Source organism: Ascaphus truei, chromosome 19 (genome assembly GCF_040206685.1).
Source record: "Ascaphus truei isolate aAscTru1 chromosome 19, aAscTru1.hap1, whole genome shotgun sequence".
Classification (NCBI taxonomy): Eukaryota; Metazoa; Chordata; class Amphibia; order Anura; family Ascaphidae; genus Ascaphus; species Ascaphus truei.
The window spans coordinates 6572294-6591906 of NC_134501.1; the positions used below are offsets into that span (position 1 = coordinate 6572294).

General features: G+C 49.2%; 1 protein-coding gene across 1 annotated transcript in view; it reads left to right on the forward strand.

The window, feature by feature from the left end:
* Window positions 1-19613, forward strand: part of CDH16 (cadherin 16) — a 66709-nt gene that overhangs the window by 16350 nt on the left and 30746 nt on the right. The window contains exons 6-11 of the mRNA XM_075576391.1: window positions 395-591; window positions 2748-2873; window positions 3384-3531; window positions 9072-9302; window positions 11747-11823; window positions 16501-16689. Coding sequence (XP_075432506.1) covers window positions 395-591; window positions 2748-2873; window positions 3384-3531; window positions 9072-9302; window positions 11747-11823; window positions 16501-16689 — 968 coding nt within the window. The remainder of the gene's footprint in view (window positions 1-394; window positions 592-2747; window positions 2874-3383; window positions 3532-9071; window positions 9303-11746; window positions 11824-16500; window positions 16690-19613) is intronic.

Genomic DNA, 19613 nt, shown 5'->3' on the forward strand with positions numbered 1-19613 from the left:
TTACTACTGGTGCTTACTTAAAGGGCATGTTCCTAACTGAAAACAACAAATGGTGACAGGACACCTCTTAGCTGTACACACAACCATATTTACAGGATTCACAGTAAGGCTACAGTCTGAACTCCGAAGAACCTGTTTCTAGAACATTGGGTGGAGCTATATATACTCTTCTATCTAACTATGGTGACATCGCTGGTCACAAGACATACTGGGGAGTGGCAATCCCTTCTCCATAGTCATCCTACATCACATGATGGGGAGGGCAGAGACCTGAGTGAGCCCACACTGTTAACCTATTACATGATATAGTAGTCCTAAAGGGGGGCTACATATAATATGCATTTCAAACAGTATTGATGTATGTGGTATGATCACATTGTTGTATGTTTGCTAGGTGTTTCCATGCTGCTCCAGCTAGAGGTGAGCAAATTCAAACTCGGTGTTCACGTCAAAGACATGGGCGATGACCCTCTGGGGTATATCGCGTTGGCAAACCTTGAAGTTGAAGCCGTGGAAAACACATGGATGTCCCCAAGCCCCGTTTTCCTTCAGGAGAATCTGAAAGGAACCTACCCAAGGATCATTTCTGAAGTAAGAAACAAGTAACAAAAAGTGTTTATTTACTCTTCTAAAACAATACACCCGTACTGTGTATCAGATACGTCACCTCGTTCCCAGGTGGTGCTACGTACACTTTTAGAAGGGGCAAGTGAAATGTTTTCTGTCTGGGGAACTCAATGAGCATCGGGTCTGTGCAGGACTGAAACGTTGAGTTTCTCCCATGTTCCAGAAAATAAAAGAGAATTTAACACAGAGACTGTAGATCAGGGGGAGGCAACTCCAGTCCTCAAGGGCCACCAACAGGTCAGGTTTTCAGGATATCCCTGCTTTAGTAGAGGTGGCACAATCAGTTCTTGCTTCAGCACAGGTGGCTTAACCAGTCCCTGTTTCAGCAGGTTCTGCTGGGCCCCTTACCTTGTCCGTGTGGCATCTCCTCCTCAGCCGACTCGGCGTCACGTCGTGGCGCCAATGCAATACCATTTGATGTTGCGGCGCTATGATAATGGGAGACTATAGGAAGAGATGCCGTCGGGCAAGGTAAGAGACACTTACAGACGCCCCACGCTTTCCCCCGGCAATCAGTTTTATTGTTGTAAGCACGGGGCATGGGACACGGGGCACGGGACATGGGACACAGGGCAGGGGCACCAATGGAACTGCCATTAAGCCGGCCCTGATCTGGGCCAAAGAGACAGAGAGCGCAGAGTGAAAGGGCGGATCACCACTTCCTCACCTCTTCCTCGCCTCTAGACAGAGAAAAGGTGAGTACGCTCTGTGAAGAGGGTGGGCACATGTGGACTGTGTGTGAGGAAGGTGAGTGTGGTGGGTTTGTGCATACACGGAGGGTGAGTGTGGTGAGTGTGAGAGAAAGAGGGTAAGTGTGGTCTGTGTGTGAGGACGCTGAGTGGGGTGTGTGTGAGATGGTGGGAGAGTGGGGTGGGCTTGTGCGTAGGTGGAGGGCGAGTGTGAGAAGGGTAAGTGTAGTGTGTGAGAAGGAGGGTGAGTGGCGTGTGTCACGGTAAAGGGGTGAGCAAGGGCAGCTATGCAGGGGTGCCCGGAACTTTAAAAACCCTTCAGCGGTGCCCTTGCTTAAGAAAAGGTTGAGAACCTATATATATATATATATATATATATTCAGAAATATGGCACATGTCCTGTGCTACAGAACATAATACTGTTGATTCTCACAAGTGTCCCTAATATGCGTTTAGCTGTCTTCCCTTTATCAGCTGTTTGCTGAAAGCTCTTGTTGTGTTATTAACGTGAGGCCGAAATCCCCCCTTTTCTTCTTTCTTGTGGAACTCCGAGGGGAATCCCTCACACCCCCCCCCCCCCTCCCCCTGTGCTTCCCTCTCCCCTCCTGCTTCCCATCTCATGCTCAAAGGAACATTTCCACTCGTGTGACCAGAGCCACGTATCTTTTTAATAAGGTCAGTTACATGCAGGCGCTAAGGAAAAGTAAGCCTGGAAACCCATTAGCTGCAAAGCAAACAAGGGACATGTTTGATTTAGAAGGATGCCTCCCAAACAGTTATTTGGAGGAGAGCAGGTTCTGATTTACACGAGTCCCTTATAGAACACACTTTCTCCTTGTTAGGAGCTGTTCTGCACCCGAGGAGGTGGAGGACTTCATCCCCCACCCATTACAAACACCACAGCCAGGCCAATGTTTCAGCATACTTACACTGTCCAAACAGCGGTGTTTGTAGCTGTTACATTTCTATGGTAACAGCTGATGCTTAACTGTACATTTCCCCATCTCATTTACTGTATACAGCGTGTGCCATGCCGTCCGCCCCGGCAAACGTGTATATGGGCCGTACGGTGTGACATTGTTTGTCTTTTCTTTAGCGGTGCAATAAAAAAAACATTTTTTAATCATTTGACTGCACATTTTCCCGTAAGTATTTTTTTATGGTTTTCAAGGGCACGGGTCTTAGATCAGGGGGGCTCATCTTCAGTCCTCAAGACCCCCCCTCCTTCTCCCCCAACAGGTCAGGTTTTTAGGATATCCCTGCTTCAGCACAGGTGGCTCAATCAGTGGCCCAGATATAGCCACTGATTAAGCCACCTGTCCTGAAGCAGGGATATCCTGAAAATCTGACCTGTTGGTGGCCCTTGAGGACTTTGCGCCTAGTCTCAAGTGATGACCAATCTAGTCATGATGGGCCATGATGTCTTTACAGGTGAAGTGGAGAAGCACAGAGGTGCATTATCATCTGGAAGGCGACTGCGATACAGAGCTTTGCAGAGTTGATGAGACAGGAAACATTTACATCACGAAAGAATTGGACAGAGAAACTCAAGCAGAGGTAACTGTAAACATCGAATGGCCATATAAACGGTAGTAATGTTTATCCTCGCTGTTACTACTGTACCCTGAAAGGATCTGGGTTCATATCAAACAATGTGCAGTGTAATTTAGTTGCACTCACCTTAGTAGTACGGATCAGAGGCTGTGAACTCCGGCTCAATATCAGCCACGCGCTTAACCCATTATGTACAGTAGGGCTAAGAGTCATTTAAGTTAAATGCTTTCGAAGCAGGGAAATCTGGTTTGAAACCCACTGTTCACTCATTTGACGGTAAGCTTCCAACTCCAGCCCTCAAGAGCCACAACCAGGTCAGGTTTTAAGAATATCCCTGCTTCAGCACAGGTGGCTCAAAGTGGCTCAGTCTGAAGCAGAGATATCCTTAAAACCCGACATGTTTGTGGCCCTTCAGGACTGGAGTTGGTCTTCCCTGCTCCAGCATAAAGGAAAATATATACTTTAGCTGCCATTCCCTTAATATGCTCCCTTGTGCTCGTATCTTCCTCTTAGTACCGGATTGCAGTGCTCGCTGTGAATGATGACGGCGTCGCCTACAGTGATCCCTTAGAGATAAGAATAACAGTCATCGATGAGAATGATAATAAACCCGTATTCTCCCAGGACGCCTACTACGTCAATATTACTGAGAGAACAAAAGGTTGGAAGTTACAATATAAAGGGGTCTTATTGTGACGTGAATTGTAGTATGGCAGGCCGCCCCCCAACAGGTCAGTCCCTGCTTCAGCTCTTCGACCGAGCCTCTGATGGAGCCACCTGTGCTGAAGCAGGCATATCCTTAACCCCTGACCTGATGGGGGGGGGGGAGGGTTCTTGAGGACTGGAGTTAAGCCCCACTTTACTAGGACATCCTTAAATTGAGACAAAGAAAATAATGGTATAATGTAATCTTATACTATATTAGTGAAAGCACTGTATGTTTGCCTGCCTGGATGTCCGGTGTCCCTAGCGGCAATCTCATTGGTCCCTTGGCCCGCCCGCCCCCGCACACCTCTCATTGGCCTCACACACTCACACCACCCCCTTGGCCCGCCCCCCACACCTCGCATTGGCCTGAGGCGGAGTGACGGGCCAAAGGTCCACAAAAAAAAAAAAAAATAAACACACACAGTGTCACACACACACAGTGACACACACACACAGTGACACACACACACAGTGACACACACACACACACAGTGACACACACACACACACCTCTCTGTCCTCTCCCCCCCCCCCCCCCCCCATCACACTCACCTCCCTCCCACTCCATTCCCTCCCGCTCCACTCCCTCCCCGGCGGCGCCCGGAAGCCGCTCCACTCCCTCCCGCTCCACTCACCTCCCTCTCACTCCATTCCCTCCCGATCCACTCACCTCCCACTCCATTCCCTCCCAGTCCCTCCCCGGCGGGGGGACACGCGCCCACCTAAGAGGCGCCCGGAAGCCGCTCCACTCACCTCCCGCTCCACTCACCTCCCACTCCATTCCCTCCCTGGCGGGGGTTGGCACACGCGGCACCTAAGAGGCGCCCGGAAGCCGCTCCACTCCCTCCCGCACTCACCTCCCTCCCCGGCGGGGGCACACGCGGCACCTAAGAGGCGCCCGGAAGCCGCTCCACTCCCTCCCGCACTCACCTCCCTCCCGCCCTACTCCCTCACTCACGCTCTACTCCCTCCCGCACTCACCTCCCTCCCCGGCGGGGGGACACGCGGCACCTAAGATGGCGGCGCCCCGAAGGAGAGGTGATGTGTGTGTGTGTGTGTGTGTGTGTGTCACTGTGTGTGTCACTGTGTGTGTGTGTGTGTGTGTGTGTGTGTGTGTGTGTGTCTCACTGTGTGTGTGTCTCACTGTGTGTGTGTGTGACACTGTGTGTGTCTCTCACTGTGTGTGTGTGTGTGTGTGTGTGACACTGTGTGTGTGTCTCACTGTGTGTGTGTGACACTGTGTGTGTGTCTCTCACTGTGTGTGTCACTGTGTGTGTGTGTCTGTGTCACATGGGGGGGGCAGGAGGGGAGAGTGAGGGGGGGAGCGGAGAAACATACAGGGGGAGTGGAGAGGAGAGAGCCGGAAATTTTAACCAACCCACCCCCCTCCTGTCCACTCTCCCCCCCCCCCTCCTCCTCCCGTCCGCACTCTCCCCCCCCTCCCGTCCGCTCTCCCCCCCCCCCCTCCTCCCGTCCGCTCTCCCCCCCCCCCCTCCTCCCGTCCGCTCTCCCCCCCCTCCTCCCGTCCGCTCTCCCCCCCCCTCCTCCCGTCCGCTCTCCCCCCCCCTCCTCCCGTCCGCTCTCCCCCCCCCCTCCTCCCGTCCGCTCTCCCCCCCCCCTCCTCCCGTCCGCTCTCCCCCCCCCCCCTCCTCCCGTCCGCTCTCCCCCCCCCCCCTCCTCCCGTCCGCTCTCCCCCCCCCCCTCCTCCCGTCCGCTCTCCCCCCCCCCTCCTCCCGTCCGCTCTCCCCCCCCCCTCCTCCCGTCCGCTCTCAACCCCCCCTCCTCCCGTCCGCTCTCAACCCCCCCTCCTCCCGTCCGCTCTCAACCCCCCCTCCTCCCGTCCGCTCTCAACCCCCCCCTCCTCCCGTCCGCTCTCCCCCCCCCTCCTCCTCCCGTCCGCTCTCCCCCCCCCTCCTCCTCCCGTCCGCTCTCCCCCCCCCCTCCTCCTCCCGTCCGCTCTCCCCCCCCCCTCCTCCTCCCGTCCGCTCTCCTCCTCCCGTCCGCTCTCCTCCTCCCGTCCGCTCTCCCCCCCCCCCTCCTCCTCCCGTCCGCTCTCCCCCCCCCCTCCTCCTCCCGTCCGCTCTCCTCCTCCCGTCCGCTCTCCTCCTCCCGTCCGCTCTCCCCCCCCCCCCTCCTCCTCCCGTCCGCTCTCCCCCCCCCCTCCTCCTCCCGTCCGCTCTCCCCCCCCCCTCCTCCTCCCGTCCGCTCTCCCCCCCCTCCTCCTCCCGTCCGCTCTCCCCCCCTCCTCCTCCCGTCCGCTCTCCCCCCCCTCCTCCTCCCGTCCGCTCTCCCCCCCCTCCTCCTCCCGTCCGCTCTCCCCCCCCCTCCTCCCGTCCGCTCTCCCCCCCCTCCTCCTCCCGTCCGCTCTCCCCCCCCCTCCTCCTCCCGTCCGCTCTCCCCCCCCTCCTCCTCCCGTCCGCTCTCCCCCCCTTCCTCCTCCCGTCCGCTCTCCCCCCCCCTCCTCCTCCCGTCCGCTCTCCCCCCCCCTCCTCCTCCCGTCCGCTCTCTCCCCCCCCCTCCTCCTCCCGTCCGCTCTCTCCCCCCCCCCTCCTCCTCCCGTCCGCTCTCCCCCCCCCCTCCTCCTCCCGTCCGCTCTCTCCCCCCCCTCCTCCTCCCGTCCGCTCTCTCCCCCCCCTCCTCCTCCCGTCTGCTCTCTCCCCCCCCTCCTCCTCCCGTCCGCTCTCTCCCCCCCCCTCCTCCTCCCGTCCGCTCTCTCCCCCCTCTCCTCCTCCCGTCCGCTCTCCACCCCCCCTCCTCCTCCCGTCCGCTCTCCCCTCCCCCCCCCTCCTCCCGTCCGCTCTCCCCCCCCTCCTCCTCCCGCCCGCTCTCCCCCCCCCTCCTCCTCCCGTCCGCTCTCCCCCCCCTCCTCCTCCCGTCCGCTCTCCACCCCCCCTCCTCCTCCCGTCCGCTCTCCACCCCCCCTCCTCCTCCCGTCCGCTCTCCCCTCCCCCCCCCTCCTCCCGTCCGCTCTCCCCCCCCTCCTCCTCCCGCCCGCTCTCCCCCCCCCTCCTCCTCCCGTCCGCTCTCCCCCCCCTCCTCCTCCCGTCCGCTCTCCCCCCCCTCCTCCTCCCGTCCGCTCTCCCCCCCTCCTCCTCCTCCCGTCCGCTCTCCCCCCCTCCTCCTCCTCCCGTCCGCTCTCCCCCCTCCTCCTCCTCCCGTCCGCTCTCCCCCCCTCCTCCTCCTCCCGTCCGCTCTCCCCCCTCCTCCTCCTCCCGTCCGCTCTCCCCCCCCTCCTCCTCCCGTCCGCTCTCCCCCCCTCCTCCTCCCGTCCGCTCTCCCCCCCTCCTCCTCCCGTCCGCTCTCCGTCCGCCCTCCCGTCCGCTCTCCGCCCTCCCGTCCGCTCTCCGTCCGCCCTCCCGTCCGCTCTCCGTCCGCCCTCCGTCCGCTCTCCGTCCGCCCTCCCGTCCGCTCTCCGTCCGCTCTCCCGCCCGCCCTCCCGTCCGCTCTCCCGCCCGCCCTCCCGTCCGCTCTCCCGCCCGCCCTCCCGTCCGCTCTCCCGCCCGCCCTCCCGTCCGCTCTCCCGCCCGCTCTTCCGTCCGCCCTCCCGTCCGCCCTCCGTCCGCTCTCCCGTCCGCCCGTCCGCTCTCCCGTCCGCCCTCCGTCCGCTCTCCGTCCGCCCTCCCGTTCCTTCCGTCCGCTCTCCCCCCCCCCCCTCCTCCCGTCCGCTCTCCCCCCCCCCCTCCTCCCGTCCGCTCTCCCCCCCCCTCCTCCTCCCGCCCGCTCTCCCCCCCCCTCCTCCTCCCGCCCGCTCTCCCCCCCCCCTCCTCCTCCCGTCCGCTCTCCCCCCCCCTCCTCCTCCCGTCCGCTCTCCCCCCCCCTCCTCCTCCCGTCCGCTCTCCCCCCCTCCTCCTCCCGTCCGCTCTCCCCCCCTCCTCCTCCTCCCGTCCGCTCTCCGTCCGCCCTTCCGTCCGCTCTCCGTCCGCCCTCCCGCCCGCTCTCCGTCCGCCCTCCCGCTCCTTCCGTCCGCTCTCCCCCTCCTCCTAGCGGGAAATTTAACTCATGGGCAACGCCGGGTCTCTCAGCTACACACACACACACACACACACACACACACACACACACACACACACACACACACACACACACACACACACACACACACGTATACACACACACACGTATACACACACACACGTAGGCGCACGCATACACACACACGTAGACACACGTATACACACACACGTGTACACACACGTACAAACACACACGTGTACACACACAGGCACACGTAGACACACACACACACACGTACACTCACACACATGTACACGTACACACACACATGGAGACATACACACACACACACACACGTGTACACACACAGGCACACGTAGACACACACACGTAGACACACACACACACGTACACACACACACGTATACACACACACACACACACACATAGACACATACACGTAGACACATACACACACGTAGACACACACGCACGTAGACACACACACACACACGTACACTCACACACACGTACACTCACACACATGTACACGTACACACACACATGGAGACATACACACACACACATGTAGACATACACACACACGTATACATACACATAATGTATACACACACACATGTATACACACACACACGTGTATACACACACATGTATACACACACACGTGTATACACACACACACACTATCCCCAGCACCACCACATCAGCACACCGCTATCCCATGCCCCCCCCCCCCCCCCCCCAGCACACTGGCATTCTCGGCTCCCCGCCATTCTCAGCCCCCATCAACACCATCAGCACCCACACATCGGCACCTTTGCACCTCCCCCATCGGCACAACCACATCCGCACCCCCACATCAGCACCAAACCCTCCCAAATCAGCACACCGATACAATCACCATCAGTACAGCCACAGCAGCACTACCACCGCACATGGGCCGCGTTGACCACTCCTCACCCAAATGCCACACCCACACCACAAACATCCCGGGCAACGCCGGGGCTCTCAGCTAGTATGAAATAAAGGGAATGTGTCAGTGATACATAGGCTGATTTTTTGTTCTATTACAGTTAAACTTGTAAGAATTCCAACAGCTTTATCCAGGAAAATATCTCAGTTCTGCAAAACCTGGGAGTCATTTCACAGACCTAAAATGAAAATGAATACATTAGCTAGAAATAAAACTTCCTTTATTGCATTTTGTTTCATTATATACGTTTTACACATGTATATTGCTAACCGGTGTAACGGCGATCTGCAACATATCACATCCACTATCTGTTAAAAAAGTTAAAGTGGGTAAAAAAAAAAAGGACAAACCCTCTACTGTCCAGTAAATAAAAATCCCACTTGTGGTGCATTCACATGTCTCAGAAAGGTCTGCACCTCCTTACTTTCCCCATTATCGCTTAGCAAACAGTGCTTCCGTTGCAGCAAAGGATTCTGGGTAATGGCTTGAAAATAAATTCCTAGCATTGCTATTTGAATAATTATTCCCTTTGGCATCTTACGTAGGTACTCAACTTCTAAAACTAAAAGCCACAGATGCTGATGAAGAAGACACCTTGAACACGCAGATCAGTTACAAAATTCGGAGACAGGAGCCTCAGTTGTCGAATGATTTGTTGTTTCACATTGAAGAGGAGACTGGTGTTGTAACACTGCAGGACTCCAGCCTAAAAGCCGGCAGTGCAAAGAGATATGTGCTGGAAGTGTCAGCAACTGACCTGGCTGGGGATCGCGATGGTAAGTGGAACTTACAACACTGCATAGGTCGGCGGCTGCTGCTGCTATAACCCAGGCATTCACAATCTTTCTCATCTCCCACGACGTCTACATTTATGGTAATAAAGACTCATACAGACTTTGTAAGAGATGTGTGCAGGGGTACATATAATGGAGACCGGTTTGGGTGAAATTATATCTTGGCTTTATTGAGCCTGTTCCTTTATCCAGGCGAAATATACAAAAACAACAAAATAACAAACCCCTATCCCTTTGAAAGGGCTAACGTACTTCCCCATACCCTACCTGCAGGACTGGAGGGATATTCCTATTACCAGCCTATCACCCCAAAGTCTTAAGCAGGTGGCCCTCCATGTCAGTCTCCGGCAGGTTCCTTTGTCCTCTTTGTCCAGGAAATATAGGTCTCTGGGTGTCTGGGTGTCTTGATCACAGCACAGCCTTTGTGCTCATGACAGTGTCTGTGTGCAGGCTTCTCCGCTCTCCTTCTGTCAGCCCAATTGTGAGCTAAGGAATTTTTCTCCTGTTTCCAACAGGAGGCTTTTCTTACAGACTTAATTGTCCAGGTGGAGTCTGGTTAATCGCCTGCTGCACTTAACCAGATCCCTGCTGGATTTTAGAGATGGTTTCTTCAACAGGGATAAGTCCCTGTTACAGACTTAAACTTCAGAGAATCACCCTGACACACCGCCCTCCTTCCAGGCACGCACACCCAAGTACACACGCTGAGTCCCCAAAACACACACACTGACTCCATTGCAACGTGATGTCACGGCGCCAAATGATGCTGTGACGTCATGTTACCATGGCAATGCGATACTGTGTGATGTCACGTTACCATGGTAACGTGACGCCATGTGATGTTGCATCGCCATTTGACGCTGAAGGAGGAGGTCGGCACACAGGAGGAGCGCAGCACCAGGTAAGTGCTTAAGGACGGCAATTTTGTAAATTCACCACTGTCTGTATCTATAAAATATTGGTGCAGAACCGGAGTATTTTCCTTCTGCCCCGTCTATCAAAGCATTGTGCTGAAATTTGCCCCGTCTGCTCTAGTTGCACCTTGGGGAGAGTCAGTAGGAGGAGTTGGGGGGAGTTACATGGTGCACAGATTATAATGAGATGTATCACATTCTGCGTCTCTGCCCCAGCTTGCACCTTGGGGAGAGTTAGTAGGAGGAGTTGGGGGGAGTTACACGGTGCACAGATTATAATGAGATGTATCACATTCTGCGTTTCTGCATCATTTTCTTTGCTTTTTAGTTAACCCCAAAATCAACCATACCTGAGGTGGCCTAAATCTAAAATTCTGCATAAAATGTAAAAACACATGGAGCAATGCGTCTAAACACTCTTTTCTCTACGTTGATACATTGACCCCCAACTAGTTGAGTCTCTGCTGAAGATAATAGCAGTGTTCTGTAATGCACAGAAATGTTCTTCCAAGAGGATAAGGGATAATAAAAGAATAGCCCAATTATATCACACTAGCAAGATGTCACTATAATCCTGATTTCTGGAAATTCTGCTGAACAAAACTGTTATCTTCATACAGCCGGTGTTATTGGCTGTGTCATCATGCGATAACCCAATTAAACTGTACACTGTTCTACAAGATGCACTGTTCTTTTTGCAATTACTAAACCACAGCCCGCAGGATAACGACAATGCCCTTTATACCATCTGTGAAAGAAAAACAAAAAGGTGCCAACACAGTTCTATTAAATTGGAGACTATGAACGCTGTATTCCAGGTCCAGTTTCACACACTTTTTTGTAAATATTGGTAAACATTGGAAGTGGAGCAGTGCAAATGTTCACTGTTACCCTGAGGGAGAAAGCAAATAGCTATTTATGAGTTATGCATAAGAGGTTATTTCTTCCAGTAGCAATCCAACTGGGCCGTTATTAATTTAAAAAACATGTTTTGTTTACATAGCATTGAAGCAGAGGGTCTCCTGAGCTGGACCCCATTCATTTCCGCTCTGGCGACCCTGTGCTTCCAGAGATACTTACCTCCCAAGGGGTTGCCAGTATCTCCTGCAAATTCAAAGCTCCCACGTCACGTGACCCAATACGAAGCCGCACTGTGACGTCATGGCTTCCTATTGGCCCGCGGAAGCTTTGAAAAGCGGCCATTATGTGAACCCCAACTAGCACCCTTTAGGAAGGTAAGTATATCTGGAAGCAGGGGGTCCCCGGAGCGGAGATTAATGGGGCCCACTTGGATTGCTGCTTTAAATAGGTAAAATGTATGAACAAGTAATTAAACAGAAGTTAGTTACACACATTTCCCCCACCCCAAATATTTGGGTGTTTCAGTTTAAGCAAAGTTTGAAATACATCTTCATTCTGCAAAATCCAGAGCAAAACCAGAAAACATATATATTTTTTATTGTAAAAGGAGACTTTTGAGGTTGCTTTATTCTTCTCATTTTAACCTTACAGGCCTGAGCAGCACATGCACTGTGATTATTGAAGTGGTGGATCTCAATGACAGTCCTCCTGTGTTTCTGAAGAATCAGGTAATTAAAAAATGCTGTATACATTAATACCAACCAGGATCATCCAATGAGTCATTGGGCTTAGACTTGTCACTGTATCAAAGTGTATCTATTGTTTTCCAGGTTGTGAAGTTTACAGTGTAGGTGAGATTAAAGCAGTAATACTACATGTCCTCCCTTTTTTTCTTATTTGTATATGTAAAGCATGTAACAATGTATCATTCTACAGTCTTACCTAAACTGGCAAGGGCTTGGGGCTCCTGTTATAAATCTGTCAAAATCCCGACTGTGTGACTAATGAAATGGCCGCCTTCTGACTGTGCTGCAGTCAGTGAAAAGCTGCAGCTGATATGTAACATTATATTCATAAGGTAACACATTATTGTTCCAACTTTCAGAGTAAGGCTGCGCTTATAGTGCCGGCGACGCGACGGTGACGTCACGCTGCGTTCGCTGGAAAAATCAAATTGACTTGACTTCCAGCGATCGCGACCAAGCCGTCGTGCTGTCGCGTCACTTATACGATAAGCGCACGCAATGGAGGCAATACATTTGTTTTGCCGCAACGTCGCGTCGCTTTCGCCGGTGCTATAAGTGCAGCTTTATAGTCAGACTGCTGTTTGGAACACAGCAACAAATCTGTGTGACGGGGCGGCTGTTAGAAAAATCTTCGCGATGTAATACTCAGGAATCAGGTTTCCAGTTCAAATCGAAAGTCTTTATTTCTTCAATCAGCTCTTGCGATTCTTTATACTATCAGGACAAAGAGATATAAATCACTTGTCTTAGCTAACTCATTTTTTGCTGACTAAACATACTGGTTTCTCAGGAAGATTAGGAATTAAGAAATATGTACATCAGAGCAGAGAGACAAAAATCCTGGGAACTGTCTAGAAAAACAGACCAAGGCAGAGAGCAGATAATGCCTGTCAGGATATGAGTTAGAGTACATAGTATCAACAAAATACAATATGTGAGAAAGAAAGCTGAAACTGGGCAAAGCAAGTCTTATCAATAATATGCATACATCATGTCTCTCAGTTTCAAGTCGCCCCTGATACTAATAACAATGTATATACCATTACAACAGTCTACTGCCCTGTAAAGGGAGTTTAACTCCTTGACTCCATTACAATCTGTTTGTGATACTTTGGTGCGAAAGGGCAGAGCTCAAAAAGGTGTGTGTGAGATCCTGTTTCAAACAAGGAAGAGAATATGACTTTCTAAATAGTTGCTGTTGTAACCAAAGGATGATCAGTGCATTAGGAGTTAAAAAAAATGCAGACAGTAATATCTGATACTACAGAACTGATTTTTTTTTTTAAAAGGCATATAGTAAAGTTCATGTTTTGCTGCTTTAAGAGAAATTCACACTTCAAATAACTTTGAATGCCTCAGTATCTAAACCTTTAAACAAAGGGGTCTCCCAAACTAGGGACCCCACTTCTGTAATGTGAGCACTTTTGTTAATCAAATGTTTGGACCGGATTTTAGAGGAATTTATCAGACTTTAGACGTGGATGTTTCCAAGAGGGTTGGGGTTAGTTACAATGCATCTGATCTCAGACTCGCTATTAGAGAGGGTTGGGGTTCCTTACAATGCATCCGATCTCAGACTCGCTATTAGAGAGGGTTGGGGTTCCTTACAATGCATCTGATCTCAGACGCGCTATTAGAGAGGGTTGAGGTTCCTTACAATGCATCTGATTGGAGAAGTACTATTAGAGAGGGTTGGGGTTCCTTACAATGCATCTGATTGGAGAAGCTCTATTAGAGAGGGTTGGGGTTCCTTACAATGCATCTGATCTCAGATGCGCTATTAGAGAGGGTTGGGGTTCCTTACAATGCATCTGATCTCGGACGCGCTATTAGAGAGGGTTGGTGTTCACATAGGGTTCCTTAACCAAAAAAGTTTGGAGACCACTGGCCTATCTACTAGTTTTGTTTCCTTACCAGATTCTTGTTTGCCATAGCACCCAGTTTTATCCCTTATGACCCCTGCTAGGGGCATCCCAAGTTGCTGGTCCTGAGACTCCCTTTGTGTATTGTATCAGGGAACTTGATACATGATCCTGTGTGTTCCTGGAAGCTTTTCTGCAGCTACAAGCTATCACTTGAGTGGTGACTGAATACTGTAAATAGCTGCACTCTTCATAACTTACAGGACTTTAATCATACCGCAGCTGAGGTTATCCTAATAATAATAGCTGCAACAAGAAGAAAAGCTGTTGAACCTAGTTTCCATAAATCTGCCCGGGAGATCTGACAATGCATAAAAAGAGGATTTTAATTAAATATGCGTCTCCAGTTACTGTAGCTCAGTATAGTTATACAGTTGCCTTTTCTTTTTCTAAATCATGTTGTGAAATAACCCATTGGTTCCCTGAAATAAATCTAATTTTCTTGAAAAAGGACGTGGAATTCTAGCTTTGCTATTCAAAGGTAGCGGTGCTCAAGGTGTGAACATAAAAATAGCAGTGATTCTCTGGGTGTGAAAATAAAAAGTAGTGATACTCTGGGTGTGAAAATAAAAACTAGTGATACTCTGGGTGTGAAAATAAAAAGTAGTGATGCTCTGGGTGTGAAAAGAAAAAGTAGTGATACTCTGGGTGTGAAAAGAAAAAGTAGTGATACTCTGGGTGTGAAAATAAAAAGTAGTGATACTCTGGGTGTGAAAATAAAAAGTAGTAATACTCTGGGTGTGAAAATAAAAAGTAGTGACACTGGGTGTGAAAATAAAGTAGACACTCTGGGTGTGAAAATAAAGTAGACACTCTGGGTGTGAAAATAAAATTAATGGTCCTCTTTACCACCAGTACCGTCATATTTCAACCCCCGGGTGAGTGTTTTGCACTAGGCTGCAGATCCAACTATCTGACGTTTTCTCTTTCAACGTTTCACATCCCTCCTGATAAATGAAGGATCCAGGTTCCCCGTCTCTGCTGCTACAATATGAGAACACTAGGTTATAGGAACAGACATTACACGCGAGAGCAGCATGCTGCGCTACAAAGACATCACTACCATGGTTGTTATTGATTTTTAGCAGAGCTGGTTCATCGTGAACAAACCCTCCTGCGTGTTTCCTTTATTAGGTGTGTGTTCTCATACAATACAAAGTGTCCCTGTATTGTACCACTGCTACCTCACATTGCTGGTAAAGGTATGAAATCAGCTGCCATGTGTTCCATGCACCTAAACTCTGAAGGGGTTAATTAAAGTGTATCAATACACAGCCACATTGATACAATTAATATTGTAAATAACAATACCACTTGGGGTACATTTGCATGTCTGAGAGAGCTCTGCAACCCTGTCTTTCTCCATTATTGCTTAGCAAGCATCGCTTCCGCTGCAGCCAGGGCTTCTGGGTAATGACATGCAAATGAGCACTGAGTGAGTCACCCTTTACTTCTCATCCATTTTAACATTAACCCCTATAAACTTCTACCTGGTTAAAATTAAGAAAATATTAATTTCATCTTCCAACAAGGACTTAAACACTGCAAAACAGGAAGAGCTAGTGCTGATATACAATGAGCACACAGGCGTATAAGCGCTGACTATGTAAACAGCACAGTCTGGGTGCAGAATAATGCGCTGGGAGGATACTGCTACAGTCCAAATATAACAGCATTAGATATGCAAGTAGTATGGGGGAAGCCCTGCTAATGTACGTGGCCTGCTGGGAGAACGTGATATTAATGTAAATGCAGTGGGAGTTTTGAAGGCATTCAAATACCCTTTATGGACTCGTTTTCCCATAGGTTTCATGGAGAAGGAATAGTCAGTGATTAGCGTCTGTGCCTTTTAAGCAAGTGATAGCTGCTTTGCATCTTAGGGGCTTATTCTATATTGAAGTCAATGGAGAATTTCGACTGAAAATAGACATGTCGGCTGCTTGGGCAGATGTAGGAAAAGCAAGTGACTTTGTCTACTTGTGTCTCAGACACCAACAAAATAGAAAGAAATTCTGGCTAGGTTAGGGTTAATTTGGGGCGGACGTTGAAGGGTATTTAAGGGGGAGCCACCTATTTACAGAAAAATGGAGGAGAATCCACCAAACCCTCCCTTGGACTGGTATGATCAAGAGGTGCATGGGTAATTCTCAAGGGGTGGGGGACCTATGGGTGGTCTTGGGTGAGGTTATAGGGGCATGCCTGGCCAAGGGCAGCAGGCATACATGACCCTAGGATTTTGTGGACATCTGGCCAGGAGGACATCCCATGTAGCATTTGGCGTGTCATGATGGAAAGGACGATGAGCTCGATGGGGAGCTCTACGGTAAGAATGGAGGGACCTCCTGTATGTGCGTTTATTATAAAAACCGTGGCCGTTTGACCTCATCTATGGTGTCATGGTGTTTTTTTAAGGGGAGGATATATGGAGACCACACTGGTCATGCAAGCTCTTTGAGCCAGTAATTTAAAAATAGAATTCTTCTCTTTTTGGTAGTTATAGAGCAATCTAAACTTAATCTTAATACAAAATACATTCTAAAGCAGAACTAGAGGGTATGAAATCCGTGCCACCTAATATGTAGAAATTGTTCAGTTGTGCGGTGTTGTGTATTGTATTCTTTCTCGCTATTAATGCTTACTGGCTCCGTAATTACCACTCTCTGGTTTGTCTCTTGCAATGAAGCCAAGAATAACCGGCGGTGTGACCGAGCGTGACCCATTGTCTTTATTTTGCCAGTTTACACCATTCATTATCCTCGAGGATACGGAAGCCGGTGCATTCATCACCACTCTGACCGCGACGGACGAAGACGAACAACTGGATAACAAAGTGATAGAGTTTTATGTGCAGTCGGGGAATGAGGATGGGGCCTTCGGCATCAGGACTGATCAGGAAAACAGCACCGTGAGCATCTTTCTAGAGAAGGTAATTTCTAGTCTTGTGGATGTTTCCTGGGAGAGTAGATACTGCAAATGATTAGTATCGTTTGTTTGTAAAGCGCCAACATATTCCGCAGCGCGGTACAAAGGGGGGTACATAGTGATGTAAGTTACATAAACAGAATGACATACAAGAACAAACAGATACAGAAGGTAATGAGGGAGCTGATCCGGAGAGCTTACAATCTAGAGGGAATAAGGGGTAATGTTGAAACCAAAGGTAAAGTGGCTGCACGTTGTGGAACAGAGTGTACCTCAGGATAGAGTATACCTCAGGATAGAGTATACCTCAGGATAGAGTATACCTCAGGATAGAGTATCATCCAGCCGCAGAGTTGGTCCCATTAATGTTTGGGGATGTGGATGTTAGGGGGTGTTAGATAGTGTGGAGTTTGGACAATAATGCTCAATTCCCAACACCAAGGGTTTTTACAGTAAACTACCAACTGCCACTGAATTCACTATAATTGTCCTTCATTTTGTAACATCTTTGGGGATATGTAACAGTGTCCCAACGGCAAAACGGCACCAGATTTATTAAGGAAAAACATTCCCATCGAAACCAAGTGGATTTTCTTGCTGGATAAACCTGGCACCGTATTATGGCCTTCGTTTTCCCATTGCCTTTTGTGTGACTTTGACGTAACTTGCGCGAAATCGTTCATTTCCTCATCTTCTCCCTCGTCGGTCCGCTCCAAGCTCGACGCCGTGTGCGCGCGCGCTGCCCTATTATAGAATGGCTGGCTATCCTCAGCCAACTAAAACTGCCGCGCGCGCACCGCGTAGCGCTCGCCCGCACTACAGAACCAGCCTAAAGCTTCCACGTCACATGAGCCAATAGGAAACTGCACCGGATGATGTCACAGCTTCCTACTGGCCCGCAGGGCGCGGGAGCTTTGAACTGCGGCCATTACGTGACCCCTGCTAGCCGAGTGGCTACTGGCGCCCCCTACGCAGGTAAGTATCTCTAGAAGCAGTGGGTCCCCTGAACTGAAATTAATGGGGTTCAAAACAAAATGGCCGCTTGGATTGCCTGTTTAAATGATTTAATGAATATGCAATGTTGGGCTAAATGCCTCTTTTACATATCAGTTTCACTAAGATCCGTAAAAATGAAAGATATGTTACTTAAATGAGTAAAACCAGGTTAACATTGTGTTATTTACATTAGTGGCTAAGCGTTATTATTAACATGAAGTTTATTTAGGGTAATGTCACGTTACATGGCCGTTACATAGAGCTTAGAAGGGACTTCAGGCAGCTCCTACTGTATAATGAGAACAAAGCACAAGTCACTATCTTATTATCCTTTATCACTCCTTGGGTCTGGTAATTATAACAGAGATTCTTATATGTACTTATATACGTACAATAGAAGAATATTTGCTGCAAGGAAATGATATTGAATTAATATCTTACCCCTTTGTCTGTGATGCTAAGAAGATGTTAAAGAAACAATACTAAATCACCCCCCTCTTTTTATCCTTTCTTATGTGTATATATAAAGCGTGTGACAATGTATCATTCTACATTCTCACCTAAGCTGGCAATGGTGTGGTGCTCCTGTTATAAATCTGTAAGAATCTTGATTGTGTGCCTCACATAATGGCTGCTTCAGTTAATGTAACTCAGCAGCTACAATGTATCCTTATATTACAACGTTATCTATTGTTAGTTTGCAGCTCAAACCGCTGGGAATATTGGCAACAAATGATCACAAACAGGAAAGTGTTACAAAGATCTTGCACTGCTGGGGAAGTGGGATAAAACCTGCTATAGAAATCAAAGGATGCTTTCAAACATTAAAAATGGCATTAAGAGTTGAATAACATATATTTTAAATACCATAAGTATTGCCTAATACTACAGAACTGATTTATTAAAAATAAATAAATAACCCAGATAATATTTCACATGTTTTGCTGCTTTAAGAGCTCTTAGTCATCCTAAGCTCTCAATAAGCTGTTTAGCACCCTGTATTATCCGTTCTATGAGTTTATTTGTTGCTAACGTCAGTCTTTGTTAATGGTTTATTTGAATTAAATACATATATAAATATCAAAAACATAAATACTGCGCCTAAATGAGATGTTCATGCAAAGTAAATAAACTAATAAGAGAGATGTAGCATCAATAGAATAAAAATTCCAGATATCCTCAGGAACAACCTCCTTCCTCGATAACTACAATCTGTAAAACACTTGTTTCTGTGTCTGATCCGAATCCTTCAGCTGAAGCAGACACAGAAACTAGTGTTTTCCGGATTGTACCTTTTTAATGCACTGCATTAAGAAAGCAAAACAATTTAGGCCTCCTAAATCACCAGCAACCTGGAATAAAACCTAGATTGTAAGCTCTTCGGGGCAGGGATTTCCTTTCCTATTGTCTGATTTTGCTGCACTTATTGTATTATTATAATTCCCTGTACTGTATTCTTAGTGAAGCACTGAGTACACTTTTGGCGCTATATAAATAAAGACATTAAATTAGATTTATTTATATTAGAAAAGAGGCGTCTAAGAGGGGATATGATAACTATATACAAATATATTCAGGGACAATACAAGGAGCTTTCAAAAGAACTATTCATCCCAAGGGCAGTATAAAGGACTCGGGGCCATCCCTTAAGGTTGGAGGAAAGGAAATTTCACCAGCAACAAAGGAAAGGGTTCTTTACAGTAAGGACAGTTAAAATGTGGAATTCATTACCCATGGAGACTGTGATGGCAGATACAATAGATTTGTTCAAAAAAAGGTTGGACATCTTCTTACATGGGAAAGGTATACAGAGATATACCAAATAAGTATACATGGGAAGGATGTTGATCCAGGGATTAATCCGATTGCCAATTATTGGAGTCAGGAAGGAATTAATTTTTTCCCTTAATGGGGTTTTTTGTTTGCCTTCCT